Genomic DNA, 19,430 nt, shown 5'->3' with positions numbered 1-19,430 from the left:
ACACACACATTTTCTAGCGCATTTAAATGGATTCTCTAACGCAATTTGGAGAATTAAGACCTAACATTTAGGAAGCTTTAAACTGAATTATATGAGACTCTTGCCTCGTATTTATTCGCAATGATATTATGAATACACACACATTGAAACTAGAGGTGAAGGGTTAGAATGCATGATTAAATAGTAATAAATTGTAATAAAATTAAATATTAACAGGAAGAGTGGATAAGCTGTACAAATATATATAAAATAGAGGTATTATTTTTCAATTAAATTAATTAAACATTAAATTGAACATTCTGTTTTTATTAATCGCAATAAATAAAAATAAAAAATTTGTAGGCCTGAAACAAATTTAGAAATGGATGTAAAAGTTATTTAGGACGAGATATTTAGGGCAAGTAGTATATTTCGGTTACATCACAGAAGTATTTGTGTCTTTCTGTGTATATTTTATGTATATTTTCAGCTCAGTTTTAAATTTTATTTATTAAAACGATAAACAAATTCCAAAATATTTTGTATAACACATAGATACATAAAAGCCTCCTACAATAAATTAATAAGTGCAGATAATGAATTATTAATGTGACAATTAGTTAAATGTGTCAGATAGAACGGTGATAGGAGGAAAGTAACAGCGACTTAGCTGCCATAACTGAGCTGTGAAAGCTATTTAAACCAATCTATTATCGGAAAAAGCGGAAAATCCTAATTCCAGTTGAATCTTCCTTAACTTTCGCTACAAATTTTCTCAACAGTTTAATACATTGGAAATTATAAACTAATAAGACCGTGTGAGAATTTTTTAGAGGAGACTTTAGATTCTTCATCGATTTTTCAAACGTGAACACAATAAGCCTGCGTCTAACACGAAACAAGTCGAGAACAGTGGGCTGCTACGGTGAAACAGGATTGAAGCAACGTGTCGTGCAGCTAGTCGAGAACAAACAAATGTAAACAGGCCGGGGCGTGCATATTGGATGTATCGAGCTTGTTGGCCACGGAGCAGAGCTTCGATTATTTCAGTCCCCTTTTGTTCGTCTCGTTGCTTCCGCTCCATTTCAGACTACGAACCATACGGCCGAAACGCGGCTTTCTTAATTAATTCGATCTCGATCAGAATACGTATGTACATGATTTCATAACTGCATTCTGTCAACAATGAGAGGAATAAGGCAATATTACGATGCGATGATGAATATGTGAGATCTTCCGCTTTCCTTCCTCATTCTTCTCTTATTTTTCTTTTTTGTTTAGTAAATTATAAGCTTATTATTTCCCTCGTCTGCGTGCCGCTTTTGTATTGTTCTCTGAGAAAATCTTTATTGTTTGGGCTTGCTTGGGATGGATTTCATCGGATACATTCTTTAGTTATTATTCAATAGCAGACTTTTACTCAATTTCACATCTGTATGAGTGGAGTATAATTTAAAAAATGTAATTTAAATAGAAAATACTTTACCTATTAAATATTGCAAAAACCACTGCACTCTGAATATCTTTTACCTTTCTGTAAATTATTTGCATTCTGTACTTTCAGATTTTCTAGAAATACATAAATATTCACAGTGTAATTATCATGACGCTCTTGAAGTATCATTTTGAATCAAGAGAATAAATCCAAATGCTTCTTTTTGTGATTTTAATAAAGAATTAAATAAATCAAAATGTTTCCTCCTTAGATATATATTAAGATCTTGTTGTCAAGCTTCAATGTTCTAAAGCTCTTCTCACGTTTGTTTAATATAGGTTTAACGTCGCATCAACTACCAAGGTATTAACATATACATTGAAATTTATAAAGCTCTCGTGATATTTACAAGTTAATTGAAATTCCTTGTAAACCTTCTCTCATCGGCCTTACTTTACCGAGTATATCGTTCTAACTCGTTTAACTATTCTCGTAAATACGACACTTGTCCATTAAGTCGTCACAAAGGGCACGCGTTTAGCCATAGCGTAGTTTCGAAACTTCAAGAATGCGCGGTTTAACTGATCCCTCAACATTGTTAATCACAGTACATCTGTTACCTTGAAAACTGGAAAGCGTCTACTATTATACCTGCCTTCCAAATTGCGAACTATGTCAAGAATCTTTAAACTTAATTTTTAACTTGTGTTATTAATAGAGTGCGGATGCATGTTATGTAAATTCAATTTTGCTACTTATACAGTTTAGTAACTTCGCCTGATTTTCTCTTTTTAACCCCAGCCATTTCTCAGTTTGGATTAAGTTCCAATAACAAAAATATAATCGGTCATTTTCGGGATCAACAATTTTTTGAACAATGAAAATTCGTTTATATAGACTAATATCTATAATGGTATCTAAATAAATTTATTGAAATCTAATCTAATTTATTTGATAAATTTCGAAGTTTAAGTAAATTAAATAGAATAATAAATAGAAAAAGATATGATATTCTTATTTCATGAAATAAAGTTGCATATGTCATATACGTACAATTCTTGTTTTTATAATCTCTGTAGATATTTTAAAACAAGTACATTATTAAACGGAAGTGTGGAATTTATTTGTTGCAGGATGCAAACGGACTTGAACGGAGGACCTGGTCTCGCTGTAGTAGCGGGAGATGTACTTGCTCTGCGAGGAACAGGACTTGCCGCTGCCGAAACATGGGCTCTCCTATGCCAGGCAGCCCAGGCCCTCCAAGATCTTTTTCTTTCAAGTAAGTTCTTATTCTCATTCGACAAAGTATTCTTACTTTAAAAATCCTCAACATAATGGTGAAATATAACATTTCTGTAATACTCGTAACGCTTACAAATTTTTTTCGAAAAATGCAGATTATTTTCTTCGGCTTATGAATTGTTAATCGAAAGATGTTACAAAATTATGCATTCAAGAAATGAAGCTGTCATATGTTTTAAAATAACTAATAAAAATTATACAATTTAAAATAAAAAACAACCGCGTCAGCACCCATTGTCCGACTCATAACTTTTATATGCAGCCGCTCAATGAAGCTTCCCATGTATAGTTTTTTATATGATAGCATATCAATTACTACACATGGGGTAAGATAACCAACAAATACTTTTCGGCCGTATACGTGTTAACCATTTCATATGTTATTCATAAATTTGTGAAATTATATATATAAGAAGATTATAATTGAAAAATGTTTGAAGAAAATGATTGGAATATCTAATTTATATATCTATATAAATATATATGGAATATATTTCTTTCTTTATTAGTACTATTTCGAAAAAATATGTTTCAATGTTAGAAAAAAAAATATATTATTTAAAAAAATGACAAAAGTAAATTTCCGGTACCGGGAATCGAACCCGAGCCTCCTGGGTGAAAGCCAGGTATCCTAGCCACTAGACCATACCGGACTATATTAGAATCTTACTAAGATTCAAACAAAACGCAATTTTTGAACACACAATTTTTCACTTGTATACTAATATTTAAATTATGTTAGATAATTATTTACATACCGAACGCCTTTATAATTTCAATAATCGTAAAATATGTCGTCAAAGTCAACGCTCTGAATAGTTTTTCCCTATACATATTATCGTTACTTGGTTTTAGTCTCCGAGATATTTGCAAAAACCTTTAATTTAGTTTATGTTACGGTTATGCTTCTTTAATTTTCAATGCACAGAAAAAAAAGAAATCAGTGGGTTAGGTTTGATATAAATTATTCTTTGACCGCCATAAAACTACCGATAACACCGCAATTCATATTAATCTTTATATTATATTATTGTTATTCGAAATTGCAAACATTTCAGCCGTGATATTGAAAAAAGAGTTGTTCGATTATAAAAATCGTATTGTTGTTGAAAGAGAAACTTTTGTGAATATCTCAGAAATTAAAGCCAAGCGATGGTAATATATATATATATATAGGGAAAAGTTCTTCAGAATGTTGAATTCGACAACATATATTAATGTTATTAAGATTGGCAAGGTCGTACGTTTTGTATATAATTTTATTATATTATTTAGAAAAAGTTGTCTATTTTTATGCAAACAAAATAAAAAGAAAAAGTTTCAAAAATATATTTCCGGTACCGGGAATCGAACCCGAGCCTCCTGGGTGAAAGCCAGGTATCCTAGCCACTAGACCATACCGGATTATATTATGTCCTTGCGAAGTTTCAAACAAAATGCAGTTTTTGAATACACAATTTTTTATTTATATATTAATATTCAAATTTAGATGATTATTTACAAAGAGAATGACCTCAGTGATTTCAATAATCTTAAACAAATTGATAAAGTCAACATTCTGAATAGCTTTACCCTATACTTGTTACTCTTGTTTGGTTCAATTTCCGAGATATTTGCAAAAATCTTTAATTTAGTTTACGTTACGGTTACGTTTCATTCATTTTCAACTTACATAAGAAAGCAAAAATTAATGGGTTATGTTTGACTTAAATTTTTTTTCGGCAGCCGTAAGGCGACCGATAACGCTATAATTAATATTTATCTTTGTATCACATTATTGTTATTCGAAATTGGAAATATTTTAGTCACGATATTGAAAAAAAGACTGTTCGATTATTAAAATCATACAGAAGCTTTCGTAGTTATCTCTGAAGTTATAGTCAAACGACGGTAACATGTGCAAGGAAACATTCTTCAGAATGTTGACCTCAATAAAAATTTCAGTCTTTCAGATCGGTAAGGTCGTCGGTTTTGTTAATTATTTCATTAATTTACTAAAAAATATTAGGGTTTTTTATGCAAATAAAATAAGAAAAAATTTCAAAAATAAATTTCCGGTACCGGGAATCGAACCCGAGCCTCCTGGGTGAAAGCCAGGTATCCTAGCCACTAGACCATACCGGATTATATTAGGTCCTTGCTAAGTTTTAAAGAAAACGGAGTTTTTGAACACTATTTTCCATATATATATATATATATATATATATATATATATATATTAATATTGAAATTATGTTAGATAATTATTTACAAACCGAATGCCTTTATAATTTCAATAATCGTAAAATATGTCGACAAAGTCAACGCTTTGAATAGCTTTTCCCTATACGCGTTACCGCTGTTTGGTTTAGTCTCCGAGATATTTGCAAAAATCATCAATTTAGTTTGCGTTATGATTATGCTTCATTAATTTTTAACTCATACAAGAAGGGAAAATCAGTGGGTTAGGTTTTATTTAAATTATTCTTCGACCGCCGAAAGGCTGCCAATAACGCTACAATTCATATTAATTTTTATATTATATTATCGTTATTCGAAATTGGAAACATTTCAGTCATGATATTGAAAAAAGAGCTGTTCAATTATCAAAATCGAAAGAGAAACTTTTGCGAATATCTCCAAAACTAAAGCTAAGCGACGGTAACATTTGTAGGGAAAAGTTCTTTAAAATATTTACCTCGACAACATATTTTAAGGTCATTAAGATTGGAATGGTCATCCATTTCGTAAATAATTTCATTAATTTACTAAAAAATATTATGGATTTTTATGCAAATAAGATAAGAAAAAATTTCAAAAATAAATTTCCGGTACCGGGAATCGAACCCGGGCCTCCTGGGTGAAAGCCAGATATCCTAGCCACTAGACCATACCGGATTATGTATGCTGCTTCATATTGGAACGTTATTTGTATGTAACATGTACTATTATATAAAATTTTAATGAATTAATCGCTCATATGAGTAATTTTCAATATCCAAATCGTAATCAATACTTGAAAAATAAAATCTCATGTAAAACTTATCTATTTTATAAGAAATAATATGGAAAGTAAAATCATACAATTGTTAGAAATAATAATAGTTAATAAGCATTTAATAAAGTAATATAAATTTAAATTTGTTCATATGTAGTACAATAAGTAAACTACCTAATAAGTAAACAAAATAAAATATAATGAACTTTATCTTATCTATTCGTTATACCAATCGTGTTAATTTCGACAAATATTTTTTATCTATGGTGATTTAAACTTGTGTTTTAGTTCACCAATGTTTTCTTTAACAACTTGAAATAAAATAAATTGTGCAAGCTCTATTCTTGCGAAATATTTAACAACGAAAAAGGAAACAAACCTTAAATTTACATGTTGAATTCAATTTATTAAAAACTTAACTCCGTATCAAAAATTTTGCCATAAGCCTTCTTTGAATAAAAAAATAATGAAAGGCCTGTTCTAGATGTTCTTGCTTACACTATTAGCTGAATTAGAAACAGGACAATCTAATCAATTCTAATTAAGAAAGACAGAAATAATATACATATATATATATGTCGGGTTGACGTTAAGATTAGAGTTAGGTTTAAGGAAAACTATATGGGGTGTGTCTAAGGGCACGAGCTCATCGGATTCGCGGAGAAAAGTCTTCATTCGAAAAGTGAGGGAAATTGACGTTACTGTTAATTGGTCAATTTCCATGTTGGTGGTTAGGGAAGGGTGCTAGTCGCCCTTAAGAGAAAGTTGCTAGCGGGAAGCGTCGTTCGTGAAAAAATAGGTTTCTCATATTTTCCCGTAGATGGGACAAAGACTATTTGTCTGTTTGAAGGTCTTTAGTTAACTAAATCTTGAGATTTATAATGGGTCCTCAGGCTAGCTAAACATATACTGTGCAGATGCGTTAACATCTGGCAATCATCTTACTCGAAGAATAGAGCTTGCGTGTGGCGAGCTACGGGACAAAAACTGTTGGGATATTTACTGTCGGATGTCGCTACAACTATTTCTTCGTCTTAAGAAGAGCTATATTATTACCCCGTACCTTTGTTAGACAAAGCGTTCATCCCTTGACCGCGGCTACGTTCGGCGACTGGTTGTCGCCTCGAGCCCGAGCTCACTATCATAAATCTCAAATAAATACAGTCAGATCGAATGACAACAATTTCTTAATACGGCTATGGTGGAATCTAGATTGCAGTACTAAGGGATCTTCCCAAAGTTCCAAAGGGAAGGTTCCGGTGTTCTTTCATCTCCGACATATAAATACTACTAAATATTTTTAGCAATTAATGTTTACATTATAAAACAAAAAATGATACATATTTTGCTTTTAAGACACAAGTAATTTAAAAATATTCTACATTGGTGGTTAAAGACTCGTTCAAATTTGCGTTAGGCAACGTTCAGCAAAAGAATGGTACGTCAGTTGATTCATAGAATCTCAGCAGACATTTTCCAGTGCTCGAGATTTAGTTATTGTTATAGGGTCTCGTCATAAAACTGTCGGTTCGAGCGGTGTAAGTTACTTATGTAACTTTTCCTCGTGTATTTTAGGTAGGCTTTTGCCTTCTGCATCCTACCCTTATCTTACAGACCAAGAAATAATATATAGGTATAAAAGAAACTTAAATTTTATGTAATACGAATGTATATAAAAAAATAGCTAATTCAAAAACATCTCATTGTAAAAATTAAAGAATTTAAATTTTTGAAAATTTGTATTTTTGAGAATTTGAAAATTTGAGTTTTTGAAAATTTAAATTATTGAAAATTTGAAAATTTAAATTTATGAAAATTTGAAAATTTGAAAATTTGAATTTTTGAAAATTTAAATTTTTGAAAATTTGAAAATTTGGATTTTTGAATTTTTGAAAATTTGATTTTTGAAAATTTGAATTTTTGAAAATTTGAATTTTTGAAAATTTGAATTTTTGAAAATTTGAAAATTTAAATTTTTGAAAATTTGAATTTTTGAAAATTTGAAAATTTGAATTTTTGAAAATTTGAAAATTTAAATTTTTGAAAATTTGAATTTTTGAAAATTTGAAAATTTGAATTTTTGAAAATTTGAAAATTTAAATTTTTGAAAATTTGAAAATTTGAATTTTTGAAAATTTGAAAATTTGAATTTTTGAAAATTTGAAAATTTGAATTTTTGAAAATTTGAAAATTTAAATTTTTGAAAATTTAAAAATTTGAATTTTTGATAATTTGAATTTTTGAAAATTTGAAAATTTGAATTTTTGAAAATTTGAAAATTTGAATTTTTGAAAATTTGAATTTTTGAAAATTTGAAAATTTGAATTTTTGAAAATTTGAATTTTTAAAAATTTGAATTTTTGAATATTTGAATATTTAGCTATTTATTTTATAAACATCTCATCTGTTTATTACCATAAAGATAATACGGCAATACCGCTTTATTATGCAAGTTAAAATCAATAACGTTTTCAATTATGATGTCCGATGTATTCCCCTCACATTAAGTCGTCGTCTGTGAGTAACATCGCAAGTTACAATGCAACTATGAGTGGTGAATCATGTGCATTTGCCTGTATTTCGAGCGGTAAACCAGCGATTTCCTGTGATTCTGTATTTGTGAAATGAGTAAGTTCATTGTTACTAGCTTTCCAACATTTTCGTAAAAATATTCGTGTTTACAAATTAACACTTTATTAATAAACTCTCTTTCTACATAACTGTATAGAACTAATGATTTTTATTATAATATCAGATATTTCGGCATCGATAGTTCGAGTATTAGAAAGTTCGATCATAAACAAGGTTAATTTACGATCTTTCTATATTTTGGCTTGTACTAAACATACAGTGACTACAAAAGATATTTGTACATACTCTTACTTTTCAATGAACAATCTTCTTTATTAGGTTTTACATGTTATTTTCACAGTAGGTACAACATTTTTGTAATCAGATGAAAATACTTGGACTTGATTATTTAGTATGCAAACCTTATACTAAATACGATGCTGTGCGAATATATTACTTTTTGTAGTTACTATATGTTCCGCAAAATCCATTAAATATTCATAAATTACCGATCAGTTATCATAAGCAACCTACTTGGCATGGAATTATTTTCATCCAACCATCAATTTATCGTCGAAGACACACATGCAGGACGTCTATCTAATACGCATACGCTGCACAATTTGAATAGCGTGTGTCCAAACATGCAACGACGATGCGATACGATACGAAATGGAAAGCGGAACGTAATATTATAGAGGTTGGAAACGCGGTTTGGATCGATGGCACTAAATCTCCGGACAAAGGCTATTCAGAGCGTTGTTAAATCGCATGATCACGCCGATTACGGTTTGCACGCTTGGATCAGGAAGTCAAACGTCGTGCAACCGACATTAAATATTCAATAATCACAAGGCGTGGAGAAACGTGACTGTCAAGGTACCGTTCATCTGCACCCGTTGCCTCCCTCCCACGATGCATTTTCTACTAAGAGGTATCTACTTTCGAATTCTACTTTCTTCGCTTCTGTAACAAGCGTGAACTAAGCTCAGCTTTACGCTAATTTTAAGATGAGTCGTGGTTCAATAAGACCATGATGTAGGAGAAATCTATACAAAATTATATACTTAGGGGTCTAAGTCTGTAACTTTTAATTTAACAAATAGTTGTAAGGATAAAATACTTTTGAGTGTCGATAAGTAGACCCTGTCCGCATGTTATGCTTTCACCAGGACATCTGTGGAGGATACGCTATCCTGAAGTATCCTATATCATACGTATCGATATATAGGACAACCGGTAAATTTGCTTCATCTATGTGACAACGAGGCCCTTAAATTTTCCTAACAGGACCATTCCTTTTCGTAACGGCGAATGGATTGGAATCGATTTGTATTCTGGGATTAGCTAAACGTCTTAAAATAGCGGCCGTAAAACGGAGTTTTGATCGTACATTACGAAGTGTAGACTTTATTGAAACGTACATTTCTCACATTGTCAATACTGTATGACCAAAATGAGCAAATGTCCGGATACTTTGGTTTGATAACGACTGTTCAAATAGATAAGATTGATTTCTAGAGATTGTTATTTATTTACAATAAACTTATTTTATGTATTAAATAGGGTTTTTTAATCTGTATTGTGATTTTAATATAAAATTTGATTTTAACTCTTAATGTGGCCTACCCCCCCTTTTTTTTTTTAGATAAGTGCAAAATGTACACATTTCATGAATGCTTTATTAGATAGTAATTAATAATAATCGCGAAAACTAAAAAATATTTCATTCTAAATTTCAAAAAGAAGAATTCCGGTACCGGGAATCGAACCCGAGCCTCCTGGGTGAGAGCCAGGTATCCTAGCCACTAGACCATACCGGAGATGTTAGTTCTGTTGAATGATTATGGAATCAAGCAAAATTTGCCAAGGCAAAATTTTATTATTTATTGTTTTAAATATAATAAACATATATTTAATATCAATTAATTTTTTTACAAAATACGTGAATTGTTGGTAGAACAAATAATTTGCCGTTGCGTAAAATAATACAAATTTATAAAAGTATGTAGTTTATACAGTATAATATAATAAATAAGTAAAGTATAATAATTGATCATACAAAAATTATTTAGTCCTATACGCTTATACTTTATGCTTACCTATGCATGCTAAATTTGGGAATAAATACTGTGCAATTCAGATTCCCTTTGAAATTATACTCCTATTTCATTAAATATTGTTGATCAATTCCTGTTTGATAATTGATAGTTAAATTAATTATAAAATATTGAAAACAATATCTTTTACCAATCTTCACTTGTCCAATGCTTATGAGCTTTAGCAAATGCAAGTCGTCTTTTTCGATTCCTGGAACTCGGCAGTGGTTTCTTTTGGGGTTTTCGTCCTCTTAAGTAAAAGTCTTCTAATCTTCTCCTAATAGTTCTAGCACTAATTTGTGTATCGTTTTTATAGTTTATCTCTGCAGCAATATTATTTTCACTACGAAAACGATCCTTTTCGCTCAATCGATGAATCCGGCGATCCATCTTCGGCGTTGTTTTCCATGGTGTTTCGTTTCTCGGTTAATCGCAATACATGCCTGTCTTTATTTAAAAATTTATAAAAATTTATACCAAGCTTGCTTACAAGCCGTTCCTGACCTGTTTACTATATTTGCCATTTCGGTGAAGGTTTTACTTTGCGTTCGCAGCCTTACGATTTCTTCCCTTTCGTTTTCAAATAAATTCTTTGATTTACCCATAGTCTGTTCCTACCTAAATAAATCTTAAGCAATAAAAAGTACACTAAAGAATGATTTTGACATTGCAGAATCAAAATGTTCAAAAACTGTACTCACGTTTTACCCAGATCGTCTTACACGAATGACCACTGTTTACAAGTGCTAAACGGTAACTAACTGTTGTAACTCCTACATTGTTTGTATTTAACAGCTGACGGTCTGAGGTTACGAAGATTAAACATACAGCTATGTTATTCCAAAGAAACAAACCGAATAGAAGAACGATATGCGTATAAGATGTCGTAATGATGCCTAGAGTGTCTATTTTAAAAAATGGCAAGCTTCGGTTAAACTAATTCCTTCCAGAATACTATTTTAGTAAATGAATAACAAGAATGCTATGTCGATTTTTATCTCCGTTAATTAGTCGAAAGGTTTTGTTAAAACTAAATGATTGTTGTATATTTATTGATGAATTTGATTGTTGTATATTTTGTAATTCTAGAATTTACAGGACATTCTTCGAAGTTTTATCGGTGAATAAACGATCACAAGGGAGAACCTTTTTATTGGAGATTTTAAGTAATCTTATAGTCCATCAAAATGAAACGCACAGATGTTTCGCAAGTGTTACGGTATTGCCTGCGAATCAAAGTCATAACATCTGTTGTGTATTGATATCTAAACTTGAACTTTTAGGCTGTCTGTTGAAAAATTCACGAATGTAAATCTGCCTAAATTCAAATAAATGTAGATTTCAATACGTGACTCGAATGGAAGAAAATTTATTCAAACGGAATAAATTGCGAATTGTAAACTTGCTAAGACATAGAAACACATTTACAAAAATGTAAATTTGAGTTAGGTTGTGTAATAAATTCACTAACGCTCCTTAAAAAGCATGTCAAGTGTTGCTGTTTCTGTATAATTCTTCTTTAAATCCACCCAATCGATAATGTATATTAAGTAATATGTGTATTTACCTTATGCCTTTTTATCATGCTGTTAACCTTCTTATCAAAATTTTAAACTTTCGCATTTTATTCTGTATTCTATATTATTGTTCAGTGAATTCTCTTAAGCATCGTCACAATTGCAGATTACACGTATAAATTAGACTCTTCTCAATAATTTCGCGTAAACTCAAATAAAATAATACAATATCAAGCCTAAGTTAACTTATAATGATTTGTATCGTGTCAGTAACAAATAATATTTTGTTAATTACTAGTTAAATAGATAATTACAAGCAACAATTGTAACTTGCATACGAAATCGTGTACTGTGCTAATGCTTTTGTGCATGCCACGATGTTTGTATTAATGCAATCAATAATTATGCATCTTCGATAGATTAAAAGAAATATTGATACTATACTGTATATAAAAAAATAGTTCAATTTTCTAATTCATATCGAAATATCAATTTGACGATCTCTTCAGATCGCAAAAATAATTCGTGAAAGCTATATTATGTCAAAGACGTTTCATGATCGCATAGTGTATACAAAGACGGTGGTTACAAAGCGACGTGCGAGATTACGCGTGTTACCTCAATACGTTCTACCCGCACGGTTCTTAACTCGCGTGCACGAGTTAATAAACGTGTTTACAATGTGGGCAATCCCGACCTCCCGCTCCGGGCTTCCGTTGAAATTGCCAGAAGGTATCCTGCATGCGAATGCGATGCCACCGTTCACATAGCATGACTCACGAACGTCGCTCAAGAGCTACCTGCTGGATACAAGGAGCTCGAGCCTCGAATGCCGAGGATTTGTCCTTGCATCCAGGTCAGAAATGGCGATTGACGATCACGATCGAGGAATTAGAGCGGTTTCCAAGCATTCTGATGTTTACTCCAGATTCCAGGTGACATTTTAGTGATCGTTCTCAAATTGTGAAAACAAGTGGAAACTTGCTTCTGATCGTTCAATAATAGCATATTTGTTAACTATCTGAGTAACATCGATGACTAGACTGCGGATTTTTATGCGAACTTAATTTTTTATGAACGTAATTAAAGAGATGGAATGGAATGTGTGCAGAGATTTGTTTCATTTACCTGAATATTACAACGATTAATATAGTTTAGATATTTTGTATATTTTTGCACGATGTAGAGTTTTTGTGCGGTGTTGCACTTTTATATTAAATAAATGAATGAAGTAAATAAAATTTTATGTAGATGCATAGAAATCCGTAGTCTATTGATGTCGATGCAATATTCTGATACTCGAAAGTAGTTGGACGCTTGGTTATTTTTGTTGCTCGTACAAAATATGGTTTCGTAAACATATGGATGAAAAGGGCTCTGATAATTATTTTATTCTTTATTGCTATTATTGCAATTATTATTGCCAGGATCATTATCATTATTACAGTTATATATTGTAGAATATTATAGCAATGAACTTGATTTTCAAAATTTTATATGCATACAGTTCTAATATGTATGCAAAATAACACACATCCGTAGATTAAACATTGATTAAAACGTTACCATGATATTGATTATGAAACTATTTTGTATGTGTTATGTAAATTATACGATAAACGAGTTCCTTTATATTAATAGAAAAAGAATCACGATTACATAATTCATATAATGATTACATAATTACAATGACTATATAATTCATGTAACATTATATGTATATAGTATATATACTATCAGTTTTTGTATACTACAGATATACTACAAATATTATTATCTGTGACAGAACTTTTACAAGTTTTAATAAGACGTTCAGTTTACCAACTTCAAAATATATTGAATTATATTCTTATCAATGAATGATACAGCGTATTACGTAAGCGTATAATTGCAAAATCGATATCAATGGCATTTACATAGCAAAAACGACACAGTTCTACTTAAAGCTAATCTTCCAGAAGTAATGCTACCTTGATATGGCGAAGAAACTGTCGTAAATCTCACATCAATTCAAACCAAAAATTCAATGTATCTGTCTATTATGCGGGTTGAGTTTCCAAGGAATTGAACAATAAACTGAGGAAAACTTTGTTTTTGAAAAGTAGTTTATCTCAGTTCATGCATGTAAATAGATATAGTTTTTAAAGGTGATATTTTTCACTACCTCGACTAACATAAAATTATGTATTCGTCCTACCTATTCCTAAAATTTAGGAGCATTTACAAACTCATAAAACATTTCACACGCATATTATTATCTTAACCCACTCGACGCTGACAATACAGCATACGCGTTCCACGATATCTATGCCACATATGGTGTGTGTATGATGTGGTGTGTGCTTGGAAAAAATGATACTGTCAGTGCTTTAAAACTGTTGGGGAGATAACATTGTATAGAAAGGAAGCAAATGTACGGAAGTAAAGGTTGACATTATATTTAAAACAGAAAGGGAGTAGCTCGTGTTCAGATTCGTTGAATGTTTAATAATAAAATAAGACAAAGACATATTTTGATATCTAATAACAAGTATAATTTATATTATATTACTTGACCATCTTTAAATGTGTTCTCTTATGAAAAATATATACGAACACATAGGTATTATAAAAATGTCGTTCTTCGTCATATATCGAGTATAACACTGCACAATCGTCAAAATGCACTGTTACTTTGCACTTCGTGGATTTCTAGCGTATTTGGTTACCGTTATTACTATCGAGAAAATATTGTGGTCCACGAGAGATTAAAAACGTTCCGTGGTTTCTTGATTCGTTTTATATAGTTTGTTTTTGGTGCCATTTTTACCACTTCCGTTTGCAACCTTGTTTTGCTAGCATTTGACGTAAAATATTGGTTTGTGGTTAATGTATTTAAATAATTTAGATGCTATAGAAGTTTTTCAACTTTTTGACATGCACTATATATATAGCTTTGCGTGTTTGATTCGTCGAAAGAAATAAAATAATTGTCAAGGCGGGTTTTGTAATTTCAGAAGCGATTTATTGTGATGATAACATCTTTTATACAAATAGTATTAGAATTATGATAACTGAAAAGATAAATTACGGAAAATGTTTGTAATGTTATAAATACTTTTAGTTTCTTTTTTCAATATTTGCAATATTTATATCGTATTTTTATATTTCGTTTAAAGGCATAAATATCGTTTTAAAACTATTTAAAAATTAATATAGTTTAAAAATATTTCTGGAATTATATACGTATTCAGCTCGGTTAAACATCTAGTTAATTTAAATAACAGAAAATTGTGATCTATGTAGAAACATCACAAAATTAAATTTTCGTCTCTTATCTTCTTATATGAAAAAGGAAATTCATGCTTTTTCATTGATTTTCTAAAGAATTTCTAATTCTGTGTATTTAGTAATTACGTGTTCGAGTATCAGCATTATACACCTATTTAACATCGCGTGAAGATCTTCTGTTTAACTTACAAATTTCGATCCGATACAAATTTGAGAGTGGATTATTTGACTTGGTAAATTCATAATAAGCGTAGTTAATATAAGTTAATCGATAGTATGTTAATTACTATACGATTTCTCTAAAGAAACGTTGCATCGCACATGTTAGTTTTCTCAAACCAATTACACGAAGCCAATTACATTAAAATACTAATTGTACATAGGCCTGTTCACAGAATTCCACAGTAAATTTCACAACCTCACAAAGCATTTATTACGTTTCTCCTAATCTACATAGATAAATCCACATACATAGATAAAAATGCGAGAATAAATTAAGAAAAGAAGATACACGAACGACATGAACGACTTAATCATCAGACGTCTTACCATCGGTTAAGTCACTTTCTCATACGAAACAGTTCTATCTTCTAAACCAAAGATGCAAAATGTAAACAAAACCAAGCACATAAATCCACCAATATCCTCGACCGCACTTTATTAAACACCACAATGCTTAAAGGTCGTGTAACCAAGTTAAGCGTAACACCGTCATTACAAATGCAGCAGGTGCCTCGTGACATAACTCGCGCGCCGAGGAAATATATCACTGTAACAACACTTGCGTGTATTTTACCGCGGCATAACAAAGCTGCGATTGTTACATACGCATGTGGCAGGTCGCGAAGAGAAACCGTGATGGCATTGTCGCTGTATGTTAGTCGTTGTATAGGGCGAGAGAGGGCAAACAATCGCAGAAACGTCGAAAACGTGGCAATAACCGATGTCTAGGCATACTGACGCACATCGCGTAGCTTGGAACGCAAAGTTTGCGCTCGCAGCTCGCAAAATACGTGTCTTCGTGTCTGCCATTTCAACGGTGCTCTGTAAACAGCCAAGAGGATCACGCGACCGAGGTCAAGCTGCACGATAGGGATGAAAAGGGAGAGGAACCGCGTAATCCGTAGATATGAGGTTCCCTTTATCGAAGTTATCCCCGTTCCACGTTACTCGCTTTTTCGAAGACGCACCACACACTCTGCTCGGATTGTTACGTCCTCCTTATCGCGACTCGACGAAATTTTCGTTTGACATTTTCAAACGCGACGTTGTCACTGATGTTACATGTCGAGCGTGTCAAGTAGAAGGTGGCGTAATAAATTGGGTTCTTACGATTTTACGGAAACGTAGTTTTGTTTTGGTATTTTTCTTCGAAAGCGCGGCTTGTTTGAGACATAAATCTTTGAAAAAGTGATCCGTTGTTTGGCTGTGAAAATTAGTTATTATAATTCTTGGTGATTATTTGTGTTAAGATGACAGGTATGTGATTGTTTGTTTATATTTCGTGTGGAAATGACTTACTTCATCATTTTAATATAATATGTTATCTGTCTCATATGTTTTGATTAGTATAATAATATTATTATTAAATGATAAATGAAAGCATTATTTATGAAAGTTATAGGTGTGGTTGTAAGAGAAACATAACGTAGTTACGGTGGTAAGCTTCTTTATAGTATCGCCATAAGCGCCACGAAGCAGTTAATACCTTTCTTTTGTAAGTGAAATGTTCAATTTTTCATTATTAGGTAGAATAACGAGAATACCGAGTATTAGAATTCATTGTGCTTGGTATGTGAAATATAAGCAAATGGAAATTACTAAATATTACGATATTACATTATTAAATTACCGATATCTGATTAGTGGATATTAGCAACTTTCTTATTTAATGTTCATAAAGTAATGCATATAATAGTTTTGTCCGGTGAACAAGTAAATATCCATATTTAACGTGAAAGTAAGAGAAATTCAATAAGAAACATTTCACGAACCGTGTGCTATAAATTCATGAACTTCATTAGATGACTCAGTAAATATGAAAGCGGTTTACATATAATTTTGCGTGTCTATAGCATTAAATAATTTATTGCTTTTACTAGAGCTTTGAATTGATATAATTATAAAGTAGTTTAAATGAGAAGCGATTATTTTATAATACTTTCTATTATAATTACTATTATAATGTGCTTATAATAATACTTTAAAATAATATAAATTACCATAACTTACAATTAAATTACAAATTTTATTTGTTATATTTTAACACGAAAGTGGATAATGTAGAAAACTCTCTCTCTCTCTCTCTCTCAAGCAAATTAACATAAAATGGTATGTCCCTTCATCTGTATCTTATATGTACCTTAAAAGAATAATGTTAACAATGTTAGATATTGCTGCTTCTGTATATATGTTCAATATCACAGTAAACAAGAGCATTAACAATTAAATGCAATATTTGCTGTAGATAAACATTCCAGGAATAATTGTATTTCAAGAATAATCCGCGTTACTTGTTTACTATATATGTATATCAAAATTCATAATTATCGAGTCACAGGAGTTAAGCACGTATACCAAGCACGTGTTTTGATTGTACAATGCTGGATGAAGAGCAATTTCGACGTGGTAATCCCGACAAATAATATTGACTCAGACCTTGCCACATTTACATTTGCTTTTCCTTCTATGACGCTAGATATATACACGCGTTCCATTTTCTCCCATTTTCTTTCTCACTAATTAAAATTTAGATGTTTGCTGTTAGCCTTTCTGAAATAACAAACACTGAAAGTCACTTAAATTTTCGTTAAGACAGAAAATTATCACATACGTTCTCGATAATTTTTGAAAATTTGGTATGTGTGTAGATATAATATCGCTTTCTTTATATCGGAATTTATAAGCGATATAAATTTTATATTTTTGCTGATTCATACTTGAATATTGTATTTTAAAGTAATTTAATAATTGGGTTACAAATATTTATACGAATTCTTATTTTTATGTATCTTATTTCTATAATTTAAAAGATGGACCTTCCTATAAATACTATATAAAATTTCGCAGCCTATTGTTAATTTTTGTATACAATAATTTCACTCGCGTTTTTAAATATGTTTTGATTTTCACACAATATTCCGCTCATACGATTATATGGATACATATATCAAAGTTTTTATCACTTCCTTCTTTATATTCTCCTTTTATATATATGCGTATCTCGGATATTCTTAGTTCGACGTGAAACATGCTTTTCACGGAGATGTATTTTAAATTTTAACAGCTTCCCAGAGTTGCCGCGCAGGATATCAATTTTTCACGTTTTCCAATAAACATTTTTCTTACACGCGGCGACCACGTGAAATATCGAACGTGCTAAGTGAATAAAAAACGTGGTGTGCAACTTCGTGTTATCTCGATGCAATATTTTATATATATGTACGCGGGGTATCCAGACTCACAAGAATAGAAAAAAAGAGAAATAGCCATGAAGACGAAAATGACGCACGTGTACCAACGTAAATTTGAAACTTGATTAAATGCCCTGAATAACGTGTTTTCCGATTTTACGAGCTCAGTTAAAAACACAGATTAAGCATCTCGAGATAAATTCTACAAAAATCCCAGAAATGTTTCCATACTTTCTTTACCTTTTTTATTTATCTCTTTACATATGGAAATTGGATTATCTCATATAACTTTTGTAAAAACTAACTTCGTGTTGTACAGTTTTACAGTGGTACAGTACCATAAAGAAATATTCTGGCAGAGAAAATAATTTTTCAATTTAAATAATAGTTTATTACAGATAATCATCGGGCAAATAGATATGCTTACAATTTAAATATACCTATGTACCAATCAAAGTGTATTCTAAGGATATAAGTAAATTTATATGTTATAAATTCATTAAATTAAAATTCTGCTTGAAAAAATTCACTTCAAGATTCTTCATCTGACACATTTTTCACGAAATATTTAAGAAATTGTAATATCATTTGTTAGTCCTTTTTATTATAAAGAAGAAGTAATTTATAATTACACAAAACTTACATATTTAAAACAATCTCTTTTTCATTTGAATTTTCTTATTTTAACATATTTTGGAATAAATTAATTTGGAATAAATTAATTAAAAGAATTCACAAGAGTATCGAAGCATCTTATATATTAAAGTTGAGTCATTAAAAAAATTAATTTACTTATCCTGATATTCACTGAAAACAAAGACAAGGAAAGAAATTAGATTCCATGTTACTTTTAGTAACGTGACACTG

The 19,430-nt window shown here is 30.9% G+C and overlaps 1 protein-coding gene and 5 non-coding genes across 13 annotated transcripts in view; 1 reads left to right on the top strand and 5 right to left on the bottom strand.

Annotated features, from left to right (window-relative positions):
* Positions 1–19,430, top strand: part of LOC126913986 (uncharacterized) — a 215,228-nt gene that overhangs the window by 76,513 nt on the left and 119,285 nt on the right. For 7 of the 8 annotated variants that reach the window (XR_007709533.1, XR_007709537.1, XR_007709532.1 and 4 more), the window contains exon 3: positions 2,548–2,693. Coding sequence is in view for 1 of the 8 variants with exons in the window: in XM_050717334.1 (XP_050573291.1) it covers positions 2,549–2,693 (145 nt within the window). In the remaining 7 variants the exon portion in view is untranslated. Of the gene's footprint in view, positions 1–2,547; positions 2,694–15,384; positions 16,630–19,430 lie in introns of those variants that run through there. The other variant, XR_007709538.1, reaches the window with a different exon arrangement.
* Trnae-uuc (transfer RNA glutamic acid (anticodon UUC)) lies at positions 3,298–3,369 on the bottom strand. The gene has a single exon. It is a non-coding gene; the product is annotated as a tRNA-Glu (tRNA).
* Trnae-uuc (transfer RNA glutamic acid (anticodon UUC)) lies at positions 4,049–4,120 on the bottom strand. Its single transcript has one exon. It is a non-coding gene; the product is annotated as a tRNA-Glu (tRNA).
* On the bottom strand, positions 4,769–4,840 carry Trnae-uuc (transfer RNA glutamic acid (anticodon UUC)). The gene has a single exon. It is a non-coding gene; the product is annotated as a tRNA-Glu (tRNA).
* Trnae-uuc (transfer RNA glutamic acid (anticodon UUC)) lies at positions 5,522–5,593 on the bottom strand. Its single transcript has one exon. It is a non-coding gene; the product is annotated as a tRNA-Glu (tRNA).
* Positions 10,016–10,087, bottom strand: Trnae-cuc (transfer RNA glutamic acid (anticodon CUC)). The gene has a single exon. It is a non-coding gene; the product is annotated as a tRNA-Glu (tRNA).

Source organism: Bombus affinis, chromosome 3, assembly GCF_024516045.1.
Source record: "Bombus affinis isolate iyBomAffi1 chromosome 3, iyBomAffi1.2, whole genome shotgun sequence".
Lineage (NCBI taxonomy): Eukaryota > Metazoa > Arthropoda > Insecta > Hymenoptera > Apidae > Bombus > Bombus affinis.
Note: the sequence above shows the minus strand (reverse complement) of the source record. Positions and strands in the feature narration are given on the sequence as shown.